Source organism: Gymnodraco acuticeps, unplaced genomic scaffold (genome assembly GCF_902827175.1).
Source record: "Gymnodraco acuticeps unplaced genomic scaffold, fGymAcu1.1, whole genome shotgun sequence".
Lineage (NCBI taxonomy): Eukaryota > Metazoa > Chordata > Actinopteri > Perciformes > Bathydraconidae > Gymnodraco > Gymnodraco acuticeps.
This window is the reverse complement of record NW_022990233.1, coordinates 75370-98972: the sequence shown is the minus strand read 5'-3', so window position 1 is coordinate 98972 and position 23603 is coordinate 75370. Positions and strand designations below refer to the sequence as shown.

The window sequence follows — 23603 nt, the reverse complement described above, 5'->3', positions numbered from 1 at the left end:
CCTCTGCTTAGCCCAGGGGGTTCTACTCAGCGTACTTTCTCGTGAGCAAGAAAGTCGGCGGATTTCGCCCGATCTTGGACCTCAGAGGAATCAACAGATTCCCGAGGGTGCTGCCATTCTATATGCTGACCACTGCATATGCACAGGTGGAGTGGTGCTCAACCGTGGACTTGAGGGATGCCTACTTCCACGTGGGCAAGATGGTGCCTTATATTCAGGTCCTCCGGCCCTTGGGCAGACTGGCAGCTGCCTCGGCCGCTGGGCCCTTAGGCCCGCTGTCGTTGCGCCCCATGCAGATGTGGCTGAACAGCCTTCACTTGGACGCCAAGTTGCACAGGCACAGGGAAGTCAGGGTGTCGCAGCATTGCCTCCACTCTCTGTCACGCTGGAGGGGCAGGGCCTATCTCCTAGTGGGTGTGCCCATGGGCGCCATCCCATCCCGCCAGGAGACCATCACCATAGGTTCATGTCTCTCAGGGTGGGGTGCAGTGCAGCCCAGGAGAGTGCGCGCAAGGTCAACGTGCTAGAGCTTCGGGCTGTGCAGCTTGCACTCACGCACTTCCTACCCCAACTGGGGGGCAAGAATGTGCGTGGTCCTTGGGGACAGCATGTACGTTGTTGCTTAGACAACAGTCCCTTCTAGATAGTGGACGTTCTCACTCCACTCTGAATTTATGTGGCTGCGATTTCTGCCCGACATGTTCGGGTCGACGGCGCCACGGCGGGGTGCCACAGGTCGGTGTCCCTCTTTATGAGAGGGGCTTTACGGCAGCGTCCCCCTAGCCCCCCGAGGGCTCCGGCTTGGGACCTGCCTCTGATGCCCTATCATCTCCTCCCTTCGAGCCCCTGGCCCAGGTGGGGCTAAGGTGGCTGCCCACGAAGGCAGCATTTCTGCTTGCCATAGCCTCAGGGAAGCGAGTCGGGGAGTTGCATGTCCTCTCCATAAACAATACATGCCCGAGGTGGGACTCTCAGGCGTTGCCCTTTGGGCAAATGTGGCATTCCGGCCCGGGGTCCTTCCACAAATCCACTTCAATCAGCCTGCCCAGCTGGCACGCTTTGACATTCAGGAGTACGGCACGTCGAAGTTGCTGTGCCCTGGGGGTGCCCAAAGGGCGTATATCAAGGCTACTGCCTGTATACGGCAGTAGGAGCAACTCTTGATTTTGCCCTTGCGGCACTAAAGGAGGTTATGCCCTCTAACCAGTGGCTGCCCCACTGGGTTGTCGATACCATCTCACAGGCTTACGGGGCCAGTGGCCGCCCCCTGCCATCAGGCTGAGATGCCACTCTACAAGGAGCATCTCAACATCTTGGGCTGCCCTGAGGGTGGTGCCCCTGGAGACCATCTACGCCGTGGCGTCGTGGGCGTCTTCTGGCACATTCTCCAGTTGTCATCAGGTCAATGTCGCCACTCCCCATTCTTTGGGCGTGGTCCTTTTGCCGAGCTCCGCTCTTTCCAGTGGTGAGCAAGGACCACTGGATTCTTCATGACATTGTTGGTATAAGTCATCCAGTGCTGAAAGCACCGCCTCTGGCGGTCAGTAGGGACGAAATAGAACGATAGTTACGGCTGTAACTACGGTTCTATGAGTCCCGGATGACCGCCAGAGTTCCCTGTCACTCAGAATTATTGTGTGCTCGCGAGAAGATTCTGGGAACAGATCCTCTGACGACACCGGCTGATATAGCCGGTGTCACGTGGGTCACAGGTGACTTTGTTGGTATTGGTACTCGAGCTGCGCATGCGCGCGATGGACATATCCAGTGCTGAAAGCACCGCCTCTGGCGGTCATCCGGGACTCATAGAACCGTAGTTACAGCCGTAACTATCGCTTTGCTGCCACGTTCTGGTGAAAACTAACTCAGGCGATACAATTAGTTTTATTCAAATCGACTTGCCCCTAAATTGTTTCGTTTATCATTGGTTTTCAAGGAACAACTTGGACTTAAATGTTTAGTATTTATTTAAATGCATTATTCTCTGCAAAATTCCCTGAAATCTTTGACAAGTAAACTTTTATTTTGGACGCTTTTGCCCACATTAGGGGACATAACTAGGTCCGAACATTACATTAACCTGGGATTAATTAACTTAATGTTTAAGTGCTGCAAGGCCAGTTCACCACATGTTCTCCTTTTATAAGCTTTAATGATTAATGCTGCGAATGGATCTGGCCCTTCCTACATCCAGGACATGGTTAAACTGTACACCCCAGCACGTGCACTCCACTCTGCATCAACCAAACGGCTCGCTGCACCCTCGCTGCGAAGGGGACCCAAGTTCCCATCTGCAAAAACGCGTCGGTTCGCTATTCTGGCTGACATTGGTGTCTGACATCAGGACAGCAGATAGCTTTCACATCTTCCGGCGCAGACTGAAAACTCATCTCTTTCGACTCCACTTCGAGCGATAGAATTACTAACAAAGCGCTTATATAAAATAAAGTGGCTTATCTAAAGCCAGTTGAGTAGCACTTGAAATGGTTTTGCTCTATGAAGCCTGATGTGCTTATATGATTCTGTTTTCTTCAAGCTTGTATTTTGTTGGTCGAACGCACTTATTGTAAGTCGCTTTGGATAAAAGCGTCAGCTAAATGCAATGTAATGTAATGTAATTAATAGGGCGGGGACTCGATTAAAAATATTAATCTAATTAATTAGAGGCTTTGTAATTAATTAATCGAAATTAATCGCATTTTTAATCACATATAAATATTTGACCTGAGAACAGTGAGAAGCAATTTTTTTCACATGGATTTTAGTATACCATTAGGCGCATTTACACCGCAGTACTTTTCCCACAAAGGTTCATGATAACTTAGTTCATGAGAACTCTTTGAACCTGGGGGTGGATTAGGCAAATGAAGACGCTGACGTCACTTCTTCTTCTTCTGCTTTGGGTTTACTGGCTGGCCGCAAACCACTTCACGGCGTATACTGCCGCCCAAAGTCCCCGGCCGGAAGTCCCCGGAGTTGGGGACTGGCTTCAGTAGAAGCTGCTGGGAGTCCCAGCAGCTTCTACTGAAGCCTTCCGAGTAAATCGCCAGAACGCTGACACCTCCTCATCTCCACCGCTCCCATGTTTTATTTTGTGTTGCCATACATTTGTCTCTCTGCGTTTCTGCGCTGGGCTAATGCTAATAATGCTAATGCGAGGATAATAAAATTCACAAAACTTTTTTGGGAGTTTGACGGGGCGTGGTTTGCAATCCGCCCAGCCAATCAGAAATATAGCTCTTTTCTCACAAGAGAGCCGTACGAAAGTCCCTGCTCTCTAGCAGCTCTCTGCTCTCTAGCAGGGACTTTCGTGGGGGTTAAAAGGTTCTCATGAACTAATTTTAGTACCGGCTCTTTTTGGTGTGAACGCGATAAAAGAGGCTAACGTCCACGCTAGCTGCTATATGTTTTGCATTGAGGTGATACTTGAGGCTTGATGTGCTGCGGTGATATGCGAATTCCTTTTTGCATAATTTGCACACAACCGTGCTCTTATCGACGCTTCCATCCGTCCGTTTTTTAAAACAACATTTCCCACTGTTGTTCACTGTGGTTTGTTGTTGTCTGAAGTCATGAACGTTAGTTGGTGCTCCAGTATAATCGGTACGCCTGAAACTCATCCAGTGAGAAACGTTCCGCGGTGCAAAAATAAGTGCGATTAAAATGCGTTAATTTTTTTAACGCGTTAATTTTTGTGTAATTAATTAATCTTAATTAACGCGTTAAAGTCCCAGCCCTAGTAATTAAGCTAATGACATCCTGTCACCTGATGATTAGCATGGCATCGATCCTCTCATTTCACACAAAATAAATGTATGTATTTCTCAAAATGTTGAACTATTCCTTTAAAGTGGACCGAACCGTAGAACCCAAGGCTTTATTACAGTACTAATGGCTGGTTCATCTGCATTCATTCAGTTTTATCCACCACATAATGATGCAGTGCACTGGTCTGAGGTCAGTTTTAACCTCCATGATACTGAATCAGGAGGATGAACCTGACCGGAGACCTGCGCCTGAACGCATCATGGAGAAAGGAGGAGGAGGAGGAAGAGGGGGCGGGACTTGCCTCCCACGGGGGCAGCGAAACACGTGGCGACTCCCACGGCACACCCACACACCAACAGGTCCTGGTTACGGGTCCCACTCTGGGGTTAAAGGTCACAGGCGAGGAGGAGGGAGATTACTGTTAATACACATGCCAGACATTACCATCACACTATTAATACAGTGAGACATCAACAGAGAGGCGGTGCGAGAGGGCGAGCCAAAACAAAGACACGAGAAACATGGAGGGAGGGAGGAAGAGGGGGAGACAGATGGGAGAGTCACAGGGTTCCCACTTTCACTTCAATATCAAATTCAAGGTCCTTTTAGGGTAAAAATTGGCACGTTTGGTTAACTAAATCCTGTAGGAGCCTTATTTGGAGTTAAACAAGGGGAGGAATTGCTTAACATTTTTTGCTTTGATAGAAAAACGTTATATTTCTCAAGCTCATCCAAATATTTTCAAAATAAAGCTGAGTGTGCAGCTCTGGAACACTGGAAGTAGTCATACTCATGTTTAGTAGGTGAAATGTTGCAATTTGTATCACCTTAATTCACTTGAGAGTTGACGATGTGGATTTCATTAGCAGTGGTGGGTGAGTATTTTCAATGTATGCTACTTCACCACATTTTAGATGCCAATATTGTACTTTTTACTCCAGTACATTGGCTTTTAATTAATGACGTTTTAAAATAGCCTCATTGTATCATGTTTTTTACGTTCCACTGTGTCTTCATGCTTTAAATCTTTGAGTCACAAGTCATTACAATATACTGGTGTATTGTTGAACCGTGGATCTGTGCGAAAAACTGAGTAACAGTGGCTTTATCCAATGACCTTTTCCCCTCTCTGTCTGTGTCTGTGTATTCTCTTGTTCCGATTAACTCAGCCAAATCTTTTTGTCTTGTTTTGTATCTATATCTACGCCGGGATCCGGAGTCGAGGCTGATCCTTGTTGCTGTAGTCCTGTGTCTTGGATCCTCTATCCTGAGTTCTGGATTAAGTCGTGGACTTCGGGTCGTGGCTGAACCTGTCTCTGCGGTCCTGCCTTGGGTCTCGTCATGCTGCTTCCCTGATGGCTTCCACAGGATTGTAGCTGACATCCTCGTGGATTCATCTTCTTATTACAGACACATGCATTTCCTAACATTCGGTCTATATGCTGTAAAATGTATTATCTCTTCGATTTACACACGGCATCTATTGCACGTCTGTCCGTCCTGGGAGAGGGATCCCTCCTCTGTTGCTCTCCCTGAGGTTTCTCCCATGTTCCCTTAAACTGTGGGTTTTCTCTGGAAGTTTTTCCTTGTACGATGTGAGGGTCTAAGGATAGAGGGTCTAAGGACAGAGGGTCTAAGGACAGAGGGTCTAAGGACAGAGGGTCTAAAGACAGAGGGTCTAAAGACAGAGGGTCTAAGGACAGAGGGTCTAAGGACAGAGGGTCTAAGGACAGAGGGTCTAAGGACAGAGGGTCTAAGGACAGAGGGTCTAAGGACAGAGGGTCTAAGGACAGAGGGTCTAAGGACAGAGGGTCTAAGAACAGAGGGTCTAAGGACAGAGGGTCTAAGGACAGAGGGTCTAAGGACAGAGGGTCTAAGGACAGAGGGTCTAAGGACAGAGGGTCTAAGGACAGAGGGTCTAAGGACAGAGGGTCTAAGGACAGAGGGTGTCGTATTTCTCATACTGATATTCTGAACAATCTGTGCTGTTGTATTTGCTGTAAAGTGTCTCTACTGTAGGCTATTTTTATTATATGTACAGCACTTTGGCTCGACCAAAAATCGTTTATAAATGTGCTATATAAATAAAACTTGATTTGATTTAAGGTCCTGTGGGAACTGTGTGATTTCCCCAAAAACATCAGCGAACAAAGCAAGATATCGTGTAAAAACTGCAAACCGCATCTTCATTAACTGCATGCGGTGTGTTTTGGTCAGGGCCTCGGCTTACCTCGTACACTCCGGAGAAGATGGACATGAACTGACTCAGCACTGCAGCACAGATACTGGCGATGTGCACGAACGGACCCTGGAGGGTAAACAGAAATATCATTAACCTAATCTGAGTGTCACAATATACAAGTAATACAACCGGATTACTTTCTGTTACTTTGGGGTTACCTGCAATGCAAGAAGTATCAATGAGATGTGTATTATGACAACAGAACAATGTGACCTTAGAAAATAAGAAACCAAGATGTTTAGTGTTGATAGGAAAACCTGCCTTTCATTAAACATATTCAGGTAGCAGCCGAAACACCAACAATGAAACACGTGAGCACATACTACAGTTTAAAAAAACAGAAATAACATCTGACCTGAAACAACGGAAACGTTGACTTTATTTAAACGTATTATGTCTGAAAAAACATTATAATAGTAATCCTGCCAGAGATGTGTCTGTAACTTTAAAGGTCACCTATTATGCAAAATCCACTTGTTCATGTCTCTTCTCCATCAACATGTGTCCCCTCTTCTTCATCAACATGTGTCCCCTCTTCTTCATGTCTCTTCTACATCAACATGTGTCCCCTCTTCTCCATCAACATGTGTCCCCTCTTCTTCATGTCTCTTCTACATCAACATGTGTCCCTCTTCTTCATGTCTCTTCTACATCAACATGTGTCCCCTCTTCTTCATCAACATGTGTCCCCTCTTCTTCATGTCTCTTCTACATCAACATGTGTCCCCTCTTCTCCATCAACATGTGTCCCCTCTTCTTCATGTCTCTTCTACATCAACATGTGTCCCCTCTTCTTCATGTCTCTTCTACATCAACATGTGTCTCCTCTTCTTCATCAACATGTGTCCCCTCTTCTTCATGTCTCTTCTACATCAACATGTGTCCCCTCTTCTCCATCAACATGTGTCCCCTCTTCTTCATGTCTCTTCTACATCAACATGTGTCCCCTCTTCTTCATGTCTCTTCTACATCAACATGTGTCCCCTCTTCTCCATCAACATGTGTCCCCTCTTCTTCATGTCTCTTCTCCATCAACATGTGTCCCCTCTTCTTCATGTCTCTTCTACATCAACATGTGTCCCCTCTTCTTCATGTCTCTTCTACATCAACATGTGTCCCCTCTTCTTCATGTCTCTTCTACATCAACATGTGTCCCCTCTTCTTCATGTCTCTTCTACATCAACATGTGTCCCCTCTTCTTCATGTCTCTTCTACATCAACATGTGTCCCCTCTTCTTCATGTCTCTTCTACATCAACATGTGTCCCCTCTTCTTCATGTCTCTTCTACATCAACATGTGTCCCCTCTTCTTCATGTCTCTTCTACATCAACATGTGTCCCCTCTTCTTCATGTCTCTTCTACATCAACATGTGTCCCCTCTTCTTCATGTCTCTTCTACATCAACATGTGTCCCCTCTTCTTCATGTCTCTTCTACATCAACATGTGTCCCCTCTTCTTCATGTCTCTTCTACATCAACATGTGTCCCCTCTTCTTCATGTCTCTTCTACATCAACATGTGTCCCCTCTTCTTCATGTCTCTTCTACATCAACATGTGTCCCCTCTTCTTCATGTCTCCTCTACATCAACATGTGTCCCCTCTTCTTCATGTCTCTTCTACATCAACATGTGTCCCCTCTTCTTCATGTCTCCTTCTACATCAACATGTGTCCCCTCTTCTTCATGTCTCTTCTACATCAACATGTGTCCCCTCTGTGGAAAGAGACTCTGAAAGTTTCAGGAACAAAGACTCTCTCTCTTTTGTCCTGATCCATTTCTATAAAAACCTGTCTGAAAATGAGCTGATCAGATTTTGCCTCCTGATTATGAAATATCGTTACATGTGATTCCCACGTCTGAACCTAATGACACACAGGTGATGTAATACACACACAGACGCAGATCACATCTCTACGTGGACGTGTTGAATCACAGCAGATGCATCACGCTGTAATTGCTGGATTTGACAGTTGCCCTGTGACGGTAATGGGAGAAAATGAATGTGCTTCCTCTGTTGGGGAATAATTTGCTTCAATCCCGTGAGAGGCCGGGAAGAGAGGAAACACGACAGAAGATGATTTATTACCCTCTGAGCGCAGAGCAGATGCAGCGATGGAGGAAGGAGGGAAGAGAGAGGAAGAAGGATGGTGGGGTGATGCTGGATCTGTTATCTGTGAATCTTTAATGAAAAGGGGGGTTTGTGTGTTACCTCTTTTCCGACTGGCATCCCGCTGCCGAGGCCGGCCGTCAGCCCGACCACTTTAGCCACGAAGGCTTTGAGCGTCAGATACTCTTTCAGGACCACTCCTCTCAGGATGGTCTTCAGCTCGGGGATACCAGAACCTGAGGGGCAAGGACGGCGTGTTTATAAAGGATTTCAACAACAAGGAAATTCAATAGGCTTAATAGAAAACATTAAAAGCCTTAAAGGTCACCTATATGCAATATTTAGGCAATAGCACAGATATATAAAAATGTATAAAAAGATAAGATGGACTTTATTAATCCCTCGTGGGGAAATTGTTTCTCTGCATTTGACCCATCCTGTGTTAGGAGCAGTGTGCTGCCATTTTGAACGGCGCCCGGGGAGCAGTGTGGGGAACGATGCCTTGCTCAGGGACACCTCGGTAGCACTTGGTCTTGCCGGGACTTGAACTGGTGACCTTCCAGTTGCCAAACCAAGTCCCTATGGACTTCGCCACCACCGCCCCAAAAACATGTCTATGAAGTGTTTTGCTCAAAATACCAAACAGATCACTCATTCTAGCCATGCCTCATATCCCTCTATTTCACTTCCTGTTTCTAACGTGATGATTTGGGGAACAAAGCTTTAAAAAAATAAAAAGGAGGGGCTGAGCTCATGCGGGACCCGGCAGCTACTGTCTAAACTAAATGCTGCCGTGATGAAACGCCATATCATGGATTATCAAGGATTCTCTCTGAAACAGTCTGGAGCTCAAAGGCTTTCTCTCTTTCCGGTTATACCACGAGGTGAGTTCCTTTTTACTTCCTGCTTCTTCACACACATGGGCCCAATCCCAAACCACTCCCTCGACCCTACAACTCCGTCTGTAGCCACACTCGCAGCTCAACGAGGCTCCCTCCTGTCAGATGGAGGGAGTAAATACAGCAGCAAGCTTTGGGACGGCCTCCCCTCTCTCCGGCAGAAACAGGAAATGCCGTAACTGTATGTAACAACGGTTTCAAATCAGCATCTCTTCAGACAAAAAGTTTAAATTAATAACTCAAATAAAACTCCAAACATCTTTCATTGTGTTTCAAAGCTCTTTTAGTTTTAAACCTGATGTTTATAAGCTTCTTAGTTTTTGCAACAGTCTGTAAATGTACACAACTTTATAATTAAATGCACAATTGTACCTTTTTCTAGACTAAACACAGGTATGATCCTAAGTTAAAAACTATGAGGTCATCATGAGGTTGTTAACATTGCAGTTTATCAGTGGATGTTTGCTGGAACTACTTGTAAACAGCGTGTTTCCCGACGGACACACACAGCGTGACTCCGGTCAGGTAGAGACCGGTCTCAAGTCAGCACCGCTGCAGACTCGCTGTTTGAGGGCTTGATAGCCCACTCCCCCTCCACACCGCTCCACACTCGTTGCTTTGGAACAGCCCATAATATGACGGACCCTCCGCGTGAACGCACAAACGGAGGGGTAGGGTGTAGGGGGCGGTTTGGGAATGGGCCATGCTCTCCAGTACAGGTTAGCTCTGAGTGTTAGCGATGCTAATGTAAACACCGACCATATTACGTTCCAAACAGTCGGGCATTGTTTCTGATAGCAACGTTTCTGATTGGGCCGTGGGTCCACATTTCAGATATTACGTCATATCGGACGCAAATCTGGATCAGCTCCGTTGTTCCCCGTTTTTAGAGATTTGGGTACGGAGGAAAAGAGAGAGGGTTTTATTTTCTGACGCTGCGTGAGTTCCCCGACACACCGGGGACACATGTTTATAAAAGACATCACAAAGTGCATTTTGCATGATAGGTCCCCTTTAAGACATCTTGAAAAAGAGAAACACTGTAAAATAACATTTAAATCAACCCTTAAAAAAACTAGAACACAAACAAAACAATCTTAAATAGAGTATGACAGGTATACAATACAATAATAATGTTACAGTGCAGTGTACGATATAAATAGTTATTTGGTTTAATTGCAGGCAGCATAAAACAGAAAGCAACAAGATGGAGGAAGAGACTGACGGATGATAGGTGTAGTGAATAAAGAAAGAGTGGTTATAATGCCCTGTGTTAGGGAGTAGTAAACATGTGATTAAACAACTAGTTTGAATTCAATGTAGCAGTAGCTTGCTGTAAGGTAAACAACACTTATATTTGCAAAGTGTTTAAATAAGTTGAATGACTTTCTTGTTTTTTTTTAAGCGATAATATCTTTCATTTTAAGGTATATTTAAGGTATAAAAGCAGCAACAGCAATAAGTGTGAAACACAGGATAGCACTGATAAGGGGTTTAGACAACACAATGAATATAAGAATACAAAATATAAGTATGACAACAAAAAAGCAGTGAAAAGGCGGCCTTATACGTCTCCCATGTTGTTTACTGAACTTCTAAAATGGCCAATAATTGTGGGCCATAAAAACAAAGGGATTTTTTTTTTTTACCACCACTAGTGTGATGGGACCTGCTATATTTTGTGTTATAATGCATTGTGAGGCATTCCTTACACATTCCCATAAAAAGAAGGGGATGTATTTTTTGGTTTGTGCAGATCCTGTGGACTAATGGCTGCTTTTTGCAATAAACTCAATTAAGTGGCATTTTTGCTGTTGTGTTATTTGTACTGTATCACTGTAAAATGGTCACTCTCAATATGACCAAGTCTGAACTGCTTTTTTTAAGTAGCATCACTTAACCAAATTAAACGTCTCCCTAGAGAAGCTCGGCAGCAGTTCGTCTTCTTCAGAGTGAAGTAATTGGTCGCTCGCAAAGCTATCATTTGGAGGAGGCTTCCCCACTGATAGCTCTAACCTGCTGCAGGAGAACAGATAAAAGGAGGTGAAAGCAGCGGAGGGGGGGGGGATAAGAGAGACTGACAGCTGATGGAGAGCTCACCGATGGCCTGTGGAGAAACCAGGTGACAGAAAAGCGAGGCGAACATGATGAGGATCATGGGATACGTGACCCAGGCGAGGTACTGCAGCAGCACGTTGTCCTTCAGCTCCACGTACACCCACTTATAGGCTGAGGAACAACACAGAGAACAGTGCATTACACACAGGAGTAGAACGGAGTAATCACTTTTTATTCCATTCTATCTCTATGTAAATACGGTAATATTTTACTATATTCTCATTATTATTTAATGGTATTTTTTATGTATGCACCATGACATCAAGTCAAATTCACCTGGTAATAAACCTGATTCTGATTAAACTCATGTTATCAAACTCATTAATAAACTCTATGACCTTGACATGTGGTAGCTTCAGTGGTGTGATATCATTCTATGTGGTAACAATTCCTCGATTTAAAAAAAAACTCTCCACACAAACACTCTTTGTTTGTATTTTAATGTATTTCATTCAGACTTGTGTTTAATGACGTATGTTCGCATTGATGCTTTTGTGTATGAAAAGTACTGTATCAATAAAGTTTGATAGATTGTTTGACAAATAATCTAATTTATGTAACAGTATGTTTCATAATGGAGACATACACATAGATTGAACCAAACTAAATTCAACATAAACCTTGTGTTGGAAGGTGCTATATAAATAAACTTGCCTTGCCTTACAAATCCACGTGAAAGATTAAAAATCCTTAATAGTGAACCATTAACACTCCGGTTGAGACCGGTTGAACCCAGTATAAACACAGCTACCTCTTAAATTGCTTATGGTCACTTTAAAGAAAACATATACTGCTACTTACCATGGTGTACTTATCTGCTATAATTGTGTTATATTAATAATAATAATATTACATGTCACTTGTTAGACACTTTTATCCAATGTTATCGATTGAACCAGTTCCCCTGATCCAAAGATCATCCCGCTGAGCCACAGCCTCCTGATTACCTTGCAGGCTCTTGGCGCTGGTGTAGTCCATACTCCAGCTGACCAGAGCCATGGTGAGGCCGAGCAGAACCAGGAAGATCCAGTCCTCCCCCATCTTCGTCACGATGTACCGCCGCACACGAGCAAAACAATCTGTGGCACAGAGAGCGAACTAGTGATTTAATTACTGACAGAAAGTCACATACATATCAAGAAATGTGTCGTTGTGCAGAACGAGTGCTTTCCGTACCCTTTCATGCAAATACTTTTTCTTCTTTTACTTAATTAACATTTTGGATCCTGCATGGTCTTTTATCTGTAATGAAGTGTTTTAAGATTATAGCATTTCTTCTTTTACTGAAGTCAAGGATCTGATTCCTCCAACAGTGTAGGTATCTTTTAAATGGTAAATGGTTTGAATGTGTTTTTGGGGATGACTCCTTCAAGATTCAAAGGTTTTATTGTCATACGTAGCTACAGTGTAGACATTCTTCTGACCTGAGCTCCTCCAACAATGCAACATATATAATAAAATACAAATACAAAATGGTGCAAGAAGTCTACATACATGTAAATAGAATATGATATGTACAAAAACAGAATATGAAATTAAATAATATAAATTAAGACCAAATGAAATACGGTTTATTGCGGCGATAACTATAAGTATAGTGCAAGATGACAAACAGGAATGTTTATCGGGGCACTTAACAGAGCTCAGGTGTTGTTATCGACTAACGTTAGTGAACTTAGTGGGCGACGTAATCAGCGACAGAAAACAGTTTGCTTTCATTAAAAGGCTCAAACGATCCTTGTTGTGAGCTTTGCAATCATGTTTGGCGAGCTTTTAGTGTGATATACATTCGTCTTTGTGCTATATAGTTGTGGCATGTAAGCGCAAGGCTACCGTATGGGCATAGATATGTCTCATAATTATTTGTGTGAACATAAAAATAATTCGTGTGTAAATATGTGATTTGTAAATTTAAAACAACATCCACAAATGCATTTGAAAGATTTACAAACTCACAAATACATTTGCAAGTGTAAAACGGATCTGCAAATACGCTAAATATGTTCACAAATAAAAAAAGATCTGTGAATATCTCTTTAACATTTACACCTTTCGATCAGGCATTTGTGAATCCATTTTGTATTTGTGGACCAAAAATGCGCTTGCGGATCTCAAATCTCTGTTCACGGATCTCAAATCTCTGTTCGTGGATCGTCTTTTTACACACACGGAATTGAGAGACATATTTTCCGCCGGTCTCGGCTAAAATCTACTCGTGTCACTCGGTTATTTTCGGAAACCACGTGATGGCCTGCTGATGGCGACATTTCCGCATGATTTCAAAGTAAGAGCATGATGGTTTGTTTAATGCTCTGTTTTTGTATTATAATGAACAGCGGAACGTTAGATGTATTCTTCATCACCATAACCCTGACCTAAATACGGTGCTTTTCTACAGATTACTTTATTACTGCACTGGTAAGGTAAAATTAGGCCGATTAATAAGATGTGAAGTGCTTTGTAAATTCGACCCGCTTGACTGAATAAACAATGAAGAAAGAGTTTTATCTGGGCTGCTTCGCTGCCAGCTGCTCCCCCAGGACCCGAAAGTGGCGTATAGCCTGCACTTCAACATCAACGAAAGTGCTCGATATATGCTATATTGAACCAATAACACAAACTAACTGTATCACTATAACATGATGATGATGATGATGATGGTGATGAAGAATGCATCTAACGTTCCACTGTTCATTATAATACAAAAACAGAGCATTAAACAAACCATCATGCTCTTACTTTGAAATCATGCGGAAATGTCGCCATCAGCAGGCCATCACGTGGTTTCCGAAAATAACCGAGTGACACGAGTAGATTTTAGCCGAGACCGGCGGAAAATATGTCTCTAAATTCCGTGTGTGTAAAAAGAGATCCGCGAACAGAGATTTGAGATCCGTGAACAGAGATTTGAGATCCGCAAGCGCATTTTTGGTCCACAAATACAAAATGGATTCACAAATGCCTGATCGAAAGGTGTAAATGTTAAAGAGATATTCACAGATCTTTTTTTTAATTTGTGAACATATTTAGCATATTTGCAGATCCGTTTTACACTTGCAAATGTATTTGTGAGTTTGCAAATCTTTTAAATGCATTTGTGGATGTTGTTTTACATTTACAAATCACATATTTACACACAAATTATTTTTATGTTCACACAAATAATTATGAGACATATCTATGCCCATACTACCGCAACTCAAAATAATTCAAGCCAGCCATCAACATTAGCGGTTATAGCCTACATTTATTTTCTGCGTTGCTGAAGTGTTGTCCTCCCCGTTGTGTTTGCTCTAGTTCTTCAGAATCAGTTTCTCCAACACTGAATGTAAATTAGGTAAAAAGCCTTTGAATGTTTAGTTTAGTTTATTTGTTTATAGTGTCGTGGACAGTCCCCATTGATCAACTGTCACAAAAACAGTAAATGGGGCAGCTTTAGCCAACATTGCTAATGTCCAGCTGTTGTCCCCGGCCGGATGATAATAGACACCTTTTTAAAATCACAATACATTAACGGCATTAATGTGTTTTTTGGGGATGACTGCTGCTGCTCACCTTGGCATTTGGAGTATGGCCGAGGCTTCTCGGTGGAGGACACGTGGCTGGGATGTGACTCCAGGGATGTGGGGGGGTGGTGCCGCCGGCCCAGCCCTCTGCGGCCCGAGCTGTTCCCCCCCGCCTGCCTCTTGCATTGTCTCTCTGTCAGCAACCGGGCTGCCTCCCGTCGGGCGAAGTTCCCCAGCTGCTCCCTGTACTCGCCGTACAGCTGGAAACCAGAGGGAAAGACATGGAGGATGACTCAAAAAGCAACGCAAATCTCACTTTACATGAGCCTTAGTCAAAGTCTTTATATATACAGTCTATGGTCAAAGTCAACTTTATTGTCAATCTTCCAGTTTGTGTACAGACAGAGAGATCGAAATACCGTTTCCCACAATCCCGAATACAAAAATACAAATATATATAAAAATGTGTGCAAATATGTATATCCTATAAAGACACATTTATACATGCACACATTAAGACCTTAAATAAAAGCACAACAATCAATATACAAAAATAACAGTCACTTCAATATCTTTATCAATACTTGAGAAAAACTGAAACTTGGGAAATTATAAAACTAGACCAAGCTCAAAGAGTCTTAACGAGAAAGAGACCAAAGGGAAACACCATCGATAATCAATATGAGACTAAAATCAACAAGAAATCACAAGGTTCTTTGGCCTTTTTAGGATTGCATACTAATCAATATGACATAAAAAGCAACAAGAAAGTACACATTTCTTGAGTCTTATAAAGTTTAGAAGGAAATAAAACAAGATAGAAGACAAGGAGAACTACCGGGGACTTAGGGGAAGGAAAACAACTCCAAAAGTCTGCAGAAAACAAGAGATGTGACCAAAGTGAAACACTGACAATCAATATGACTGAAATCAATCTTGTTCCTCTCGCCCTGCAGACAATAAATAAAAGATGCAAGATAGAAGAGAAGTGAAGATACCTCTGACTGTTTTCTTTTGTCATTTGGAGAATGTATTTGCAGAAAATGTGGAGACCTTGAATAATGCAAAGAAAACAACTTCTAAGGAAGAAAGAGCTTAGGAATCAATACTTGAGAAATACCTCTGAGAAAGTATAGGTCCAAGAAAAACTAAATTCAATAGAAGAGCAAGAAGAGAAGGAGAAATACTTTGAAAACTGAGACTTGAGAAAAGGATCAAACTACATCCATAGCAAGAAAGAGATGTCACCACAGGTAAAAACGAACAATCTATGAGACCCTATATTGCCGTATGTGAGTATACCCTTTTATTTGTCTTTATCTGCAGTTCACTCTCCTCTTTTCTGTAACAACGTGGGGTGCTTAAAGCCTGCGTCACACTGTCCTGAAATTGACACCAGATGGACACACGATAAAGGAAATGTTCAAATTCGGCTCTGATCGTAACAACATCGGGCCATTCGAGAGGGCATCTTAAGCCATCGTATGACCGCCGGTGGAGTTTCTCAGGCTCCGGCAGCAACTTCGTGAGCGGTGGCAACATCTTTGGCATGCCAAAAAATGGCCGAAGGACCTTGCGAAGGTTCATTTTCCTGTTGAATTCGTGTGTCCACTTTGCCCTTCGTAAGGCCAGCGTGAGGGCATCTTGTCAAATCGTGTCATCTTCGTGTGATCATCAGTGCCATCGGGCATTTTTCGCCTCACGAAGACAATACGAAGGAAACAAGAAGCTGCCCGATTGTCTTAGGAAGGCAACAGGACTACGTGAAGCCCTCACAATGCCTTTGTGTAGCCATCGTATTATAGTATGATGACATCAAGATTGCATTTATTGCACAACAAAATCATGTAAACATATTATGTAAATAACCCTGTTTGTGTTCTGTGAAACTGAAAATGATATTACATTGTGTTTGTTACTTTCGTTGCCGTTGTATGTCTTAAATGTAATTTAGGCTAACTCCCTGTTTTATTTAGATGCTTTTGTTTTGAAGGCGAGTTTACACTGTTGACAGGAAGTCGTTGTTGCTATGGAAACAACATGACGGAGATAAGTCATATCTTCTACATATAAAGACAGAGAAAGTAAAGAATAAAGTGTATGTTTAAATGTTAGCATCCCCCCGAAGAGGCACAAGCTCTTACGTTGAGTCTTTATACATTCTAAATCATCAGTAAAGTCTACGACCAGATTTTCGTGTGTTGTTCGGGTGCCATCGCGTGGCCTTCTGTAGGCATCGTACTTGCTTCGGCTGTTGCTTCGGCTGTTGACCAAGTTCGAGGCCATCTTTGTGCGAAATTCACAATTCCATATTCGTGTGTCCATCTGGTGTCAATTTCGGGACAGTGTGACAGGAGCTTAAAGGATTTCTGATTCTGATCAATATGATACAACAAGAAATGACATGTTTCTTGTTGCTTTACGGGAGAGAGGGAAAACAAGATGTAAGATAGAAGAGAAGAAGAAAAGGAAGACATATAAAAGATCAGACCAGATCTACTTGCGAAGAGTCTTTAGATAGAACTAAAGGAAAACATTTACAATCAGTATTACCCCAAAATCACTAAGAATTTACAAATGTCTTGTGTCTATAGGGTTGCTGGGAACGAAGACCAGACAGAAGAGAATACGAGCTGAGAACTGAGTCTTTGTGTAAGATACAAATATCCAGCGCAAAGAGTCTTGAGATAAACAGGAAAGAGATGAAACCAAAGGGAAACAGTGGCGATCAATATAACACAACATCTGCAAGAAATCATACATACTCAGATTGTATAGGAACTTAACGGTCACCTATCATGCTATCTTTAGGTAATAGCATAGGTCTCAGATATATACAAATATATAAAAAACATATCTATGAAGTGTTTTGCTCCAAATACCAAACAGATCACCCATTCTAGCCGTGCCTCATATCCCTCTGTTTCACTTCCTGTTTCAAAAGTGCTGATTTTATGTATAAAGCTTTAAAAAAATAAAAAATGTATAATAAAAAAGTTAGGGGCTGAGTTCATGCGGGACCCGGCAGCTACTGTCTAAACTAAATGCTGCCGTGATGAAACGCCATATCATGGATTATCAAGGATTCTCTCTGAAACAGTCTGGAGCTCAAAGGCTTTCTCTCTTTCCGGTTATACCACAAGGTGAGTTCCTTTTTACTTCCTGCTTCTTCACACACATGCTCTCCAGTACAGGTTAGCTCTGAGTGTTAGCGATGCTAATGTAAACACCGACCATATTACGTCCAAAACAGTCGGGCATTGTTTCTGATAGCAACTTTCTGATTGGGCCGTGGGTCCACATTTCAGATATTACGTCATATCGGACGCAAATCTGGATCAGCTCCGTTGTAGCCCCGTTTTTAGAGATTTGGGTACGGAGGAAAAGAGAGAGGGTTTTATTTTCTGATGCTGCGTGAGTTCCCTGACACACCGGGGACACATGTATATGTAGAAAAGACATCACAAAGTGCATTTTGCATGATAGGTCCCCTTTAAACAACATGCAAGAGAAGAAGAAAAGGGAGAAACACGTCTTCTAACTGAGACTAGGAAGGATAAACCTAAATCCAATTGCAAAGAGCCTTGAGATAACAAAAAATAGATGTAACCAAAGAGAAACACACTGACAGTCAATGACAAAAAACGGAGAAATCACACAGTTCTTGGGCCGCCTCAGGGTTTCAGAAAAGGAAGACAAGCATGAAAAATATCTCTGACAACTCAGCCTTAGGGGAAAGGATAAAACGAGTCTTGAGATAACTGACAATCAATATGACACAAACATCACCAATAAATCACACGTTTCTTGGGCCTACTCAGGGCTGCAGGGAAGTAAAACAAGATAAAGGAGAGAGACAGCTTGAAGAGAAGGAGGGATATATCTTACTAGTGAGACTAAGGGGAAGGATACAACTAGATCCAGTGCAAAGAGTCTTGAAATAATAAGAAAGAGCTGAAACCAAAAGGAAACGGTGACAAAAAGCATCAAGAAATCCTTGATTGATTTGGTCGTTGGAGGGAAGTAAAACAAGAAAGAAGAGAAGAAGAAGAGAGAGACATATACTTTGGAAATGAGGGTAAGTGTTATTGAGATACAGTAAACGAGATCTAGTCAAGTATAAACAAGATCTAGTGAACCACGCGCCTGAGCTGTGATATAATGAGCACAGACCGGCCTGTCGTGAGCTATTGCTTAATTAGATAATGTGAAAGAGATTGAACCAAATGGAAACACTGACACTGAGTGTGATACACAAATCGTTAAGAAATAACACTGTCGTTGGGGTTGCAGGGAGGTAGAACTAGATAGAAAAGAAGGGTAGTGTGAAGACTAACTGAGACTCGGGGAAGGATAAAACCAGATCCAGTGCAAAGACTGAACCAAAGGGGAACGATGACAATCAATATGACACCAATATCACTGAGAACTCACACGTGTCTTGGGCCGAAAGTTCCAGGGAAGGAAATCTAGACAGAAGACAAGAAAACTGACACCTGAGAGAAGGATAAAACCAGACCCTGTGCGAAGAGTCTTGAGATAACGAGAAAGCGATGGGGAATGTGCGGCGTGTGTGTAAGGGATACACACCAACCTGAATACCCTGGCGGACAGGAATAGACGAAACGGGCATAGAGATCGGAAAAACCCCCTCCCCGAGAGGAGGCTGGAGAGGAGCCAGAGGAGGAGATCCTGGAAGAGGGGACATTCCACATCTTCCCCTTCCGACTGAGCGCTCTTTCAACACACACACACACACACACACACACACACACACACACACACACACACACACACACACACACACACACACACACACACACACACACACACACACACACACACACACACACACACACACACACACACACACACACACACACACACACACACACACACACACACACGTATAGAAAACACGACACATGATAATCCAAGGCGATCAGTTTGCACAGCGCTCGTTAAAACCATAGGGGCCGTAAAATACTGCAGATCCAGGAGCAGCTATCAGTGGAAGGAAGTAACTAAGTACATTTACTCAAGTACTTTTTGGACATATTTGTACTTTACTTTAAGTATTTCCATGTTATGCAACTTAATACTCCACTACATTTCAGAGCCGAATATGGTTCTTTTTACTCCACTACACTTAGTTACTTTGTACACATAAAAACACATAAGTTGTATAATGCAGTACTGTCATTTTCATAGTATTACTAGTATATTAATTTGGCTACAAAACAGACATATATTAACCGTAATAATATAATGCTATGATCCATTCTGCATAGCAAGTATTTTTACTGTCGTTCTTTAGCTGATAATACTTCTGTACTTGTTCTATGTATATATTATATTACTCTGAAATGGGCCATTGTGCAGAATGAAGACTTTCACTTCTTACATCAAGACTTTTAAATGTAATGGAGTATTTTAAGCCCGTAGTATTTTTACTTTTATTTAGGTGAAAGATCTGAGTAGCAACACTGGCTGGTATGACGTGCAACTGAAACCTATAGATCCCCGGCTCACGGTATAGCATGAAGCTAAATCATAGGAAGAGCTGCCAACATTTCTGTCTCATGTTCACACAGGAAAGCAGAGCTGACCCAACATGAGGCCCAGCGACCGGAGGCAGAATCTGCACGTTAATACTTCCACTGATACAGAAATAAAAGCTGCAACACCGATCTACACTGGTGTTTGACCTGGAAATACTTACAAGATTATAATAAGACACATAAAAGCAAGTGCTATCCGTCTTTTAGGGAGATTTTCTGCACAGATTTTCTCCCACACACCGCCTGAAACGCCTCCATTGGACTCCTCTGTTTACCTCCATAACAAAGTGATATCACGATGTAACACTTGCGCTTCTATTGGCTAGCGCTCCAACACACTGTACGTGATAGGCTAAGGGGCGGGACATCTCTAAGCGGTTGACCAATCACAACAGAGCTGACCAGCTAACCAATCAGAGCAGACTGGGCTCTGGTTTCAGACAGAGGGTGAAAGAGGTGCTGCAGCACAGGCAGTATGAGAGAAATAAATAACTTTTGAACATTAAAGCATGGAGACATCTCCCTGTAGAGACACTAAGTACATTTATGAAGCTGAAAATTTGCTAAGCATGTCCTAATATGTTTCTCTACTAATCTTATTTGTATCTGCACTGTCCCCTTTTTGTAACAAGGTATATTTCACCGCAGCGGGACAGATAAAGGGTTTCTGCTTTACACAACCAGTTCACTATAATACACGAGTCACTACAACCACATGACAAAGGGACAGATATAGAGGTTTATAATTAATTCACCACACAGCAGGTGGCCCGTAGTTACACTGTGAAAGGCTCTGGAAACATTTGATGTCCCAAAATCATCAGGCAAGTTATTTTAATCCTGACTAAAACATTACCAACCACAAACTGTTTTCAGAACAACAACACTAACAGACTATGACATGAGGCTACACACCAGCAATACCTTGAAAATATGCAAATCATTTTCTCCTTAGGCATTATGCAAAGACCTGGTTTGAAGCCACAGCAGTGGGGTTTGCTTCAAAGAGCAAGACATGGTGATGGAAAATAAGGAAGGAAATCCAGTTTTTAGGGATCACCATGTGGCGCGTCAGGTTATGACATCTTGTTATTTACCTTCAATCTCAAGCTGTGAGACATTTTAATTCAAAAACAAGAGCTGAGTCCGGCACATTTAGTGAGTAAGTATTTTTCCTCCCTTTCCAGCTCCCTGTTCTCTCTTTCTACTCTTCATCTTGACTCCATTATGTCTTATTGTTTTGTTTTAATACGCGAGTCACTACAACCACATGACAAAGGGACAGATATAGAGGTTTATAATTAATTCACCACACAGCAGGTGGCCCGTAGTACATTTCTATTCAACCCTACGTTTTGACTTCTGAACGCATTTGCTTTTCCTATCTCTGTTCGAAATGCTGTTTACCTCCACTTTGTCCCACATTTCAATAATTGTTTCCTATCCATCCGAAACCTAACCCAAGCTCTAAAACACCATTTCATTATTTGGCTTCAAACAATAGCAGTTTTTCCTTTGGCAGCTCGAGGCCTTCTTCACTTAAACATAAAGATATCTTGCAATTTTTTACGGCACATAGGAAAATAGAAGTGTTTAAACATCTTACAATAATTACTATACTATGAAATGTATAACACTTGATCCATTCAAATGAAGTATGTTATCAAGCTCTCATCTGCTCATGATTCAAATCTGAGCTACTTTAACACATCTGAATATTGCCAAAAATACTGAAGACCAAATCAGTTGAAAATTATAAGAAAAACAGGATGCAGTTTTCAACAGACTTTGAGTATGCATTCACAGACATAAAATGCGTCTCCTGAAAATAAGTTTTGTTGTTCCACAGAAATAAGATCAAATCCTTTCTGAGTGGATTTTATAGAAAGAAATAATGCTGTTAAACAAAGTGTTTGATCTTCCCATCATATATCTAAAGATGAGAGGCACAAACATCCCATTGAAGCTCTCACCGGAAAGGAGAAATCAATTCAAATGTGATCCATTAAAGTAACCTGTGATGAAAGGAGAAGATCACTAACAGCAGAGAGTAAAATCCCCTCCAGCTTCTGAAGCCTTTGGTCAGCAGCTCTTTACCTGCTCTTCGTCACTTGTCTTCATCATGATGTGGATCTGCTCCTGTCCTACATTACAGACACTTCCTCCTCCACCTCCTCTTCCTCCACCTCCTCCACCTCCACTGCAGTACACATTAACACCAGAGCACCCATCCATCACCTTCATCAAACACGATCTGGCACCGGACGCCGTCAAAAGAAACAGGGACAGATCTGTGCTCTGCTCACATGAAACTGAAACATTTGACCTCCCTTAGCCGACAACCGTGAGAGATGTCAACATTCTGAAATATACAAACTATACTGTCTTTTAAAACTCCTCAACAACGGATACTGATGCACTGTTCGTGTATCACATCATTATCATTAACCTTGTGCTGCGGGACAGGGCAGTATTGTTGTAAGGCCTCACCACACACACACATACATACACGCACACGCACACGCACACACACACACACACACACACACACACACACACACACACACACACACACACACACACACACACACACACACACACACACACACGTACGCACACACACACTACACATAGAAACATTAATTTAGCACTCTCATAGACACAGACAGAAACAAACTTAGCATGCTTAAGAAGCTCACACACGCCCACTCACACACACTCGCACACACACACACACACACGTCAAATGCACACACACACACACACACACACACACACACACACACACACACACACACACACACACACACACACACACACACGTCACACACACACACACACACACTCACACAGCTCAACTTAGAGTGGACATTATGACTTAGTGTACGTGTGCACATTAGGAATGGGATGCTTTAAGTGTCAGCCTCTCAAATGTCTATATAATGATATTCTTTTGAGGTGTTGTGCTTTTGAATTCCCAATTAACGTCAAACACACGTGCTGTACTTTAACATTTAGAGGTCCTTGTTCTCTACTTGAGAATTTGATATTTTCTGCTTTATACTTCTACTTAATTCAGATGCAAATATTATAAGTATATTTATTTGTCAACTGCAGTGAGTTAGTAAGCAGAAGATTGCCTCTCACGTACATTTTAGGCTGAATACACTTTTTTGTATCTCTTTGTAGAATTCCCAAGATTAGACGGCAGTATATTTGTAAATGATAACCTGAAATGCATGCAATTTATTATATTATTCTGGAAATGGAGCACTTTGACTTTTTACCGTCCATTTCTGTCCAAGAGCAGACAGTAGAGCAGTGGTTCCCAACATTTTTTCCCAATAGCCCCCCCAAATGAGTCCGGTTGGAAGTTGCGCCCCGCCCCGCCCCGCCCTCCC

General features: G+C 42.6%; 1 protein-coding gene across 1 annotated transcript in view; it reads right to left on the bottom strand.

The window, feature by feature from the left end:
* The window catches only part of clcn1b (chloride channel, voltage-sensitive 1b), a 58244-nt gene extending 35807 nt beyond the window's left edge, over nucleotides 1-22437 (bottom strand). The window contains 6 exon segments of the mRNA XM_034218919.1: nucleotides 5999-6076; nucleotides 8221-8354; nucleotides 11118-11246; nucleotides 12083-12214; nucleotides 14691-14901; nucleotides 22300-22437. Coding sequence (XP_034074810.1) covers nucleotides 5999-6076; nucleotides 8221-8354; nucleotides 11118-11246; nucleotides 12083-12214; nucleotides 14691-14901; nucleotides 22300-22437 — 822 coding nt within the window.
* Nucleotides 22438-23603: the final 1166 nt, after the last annotated feature.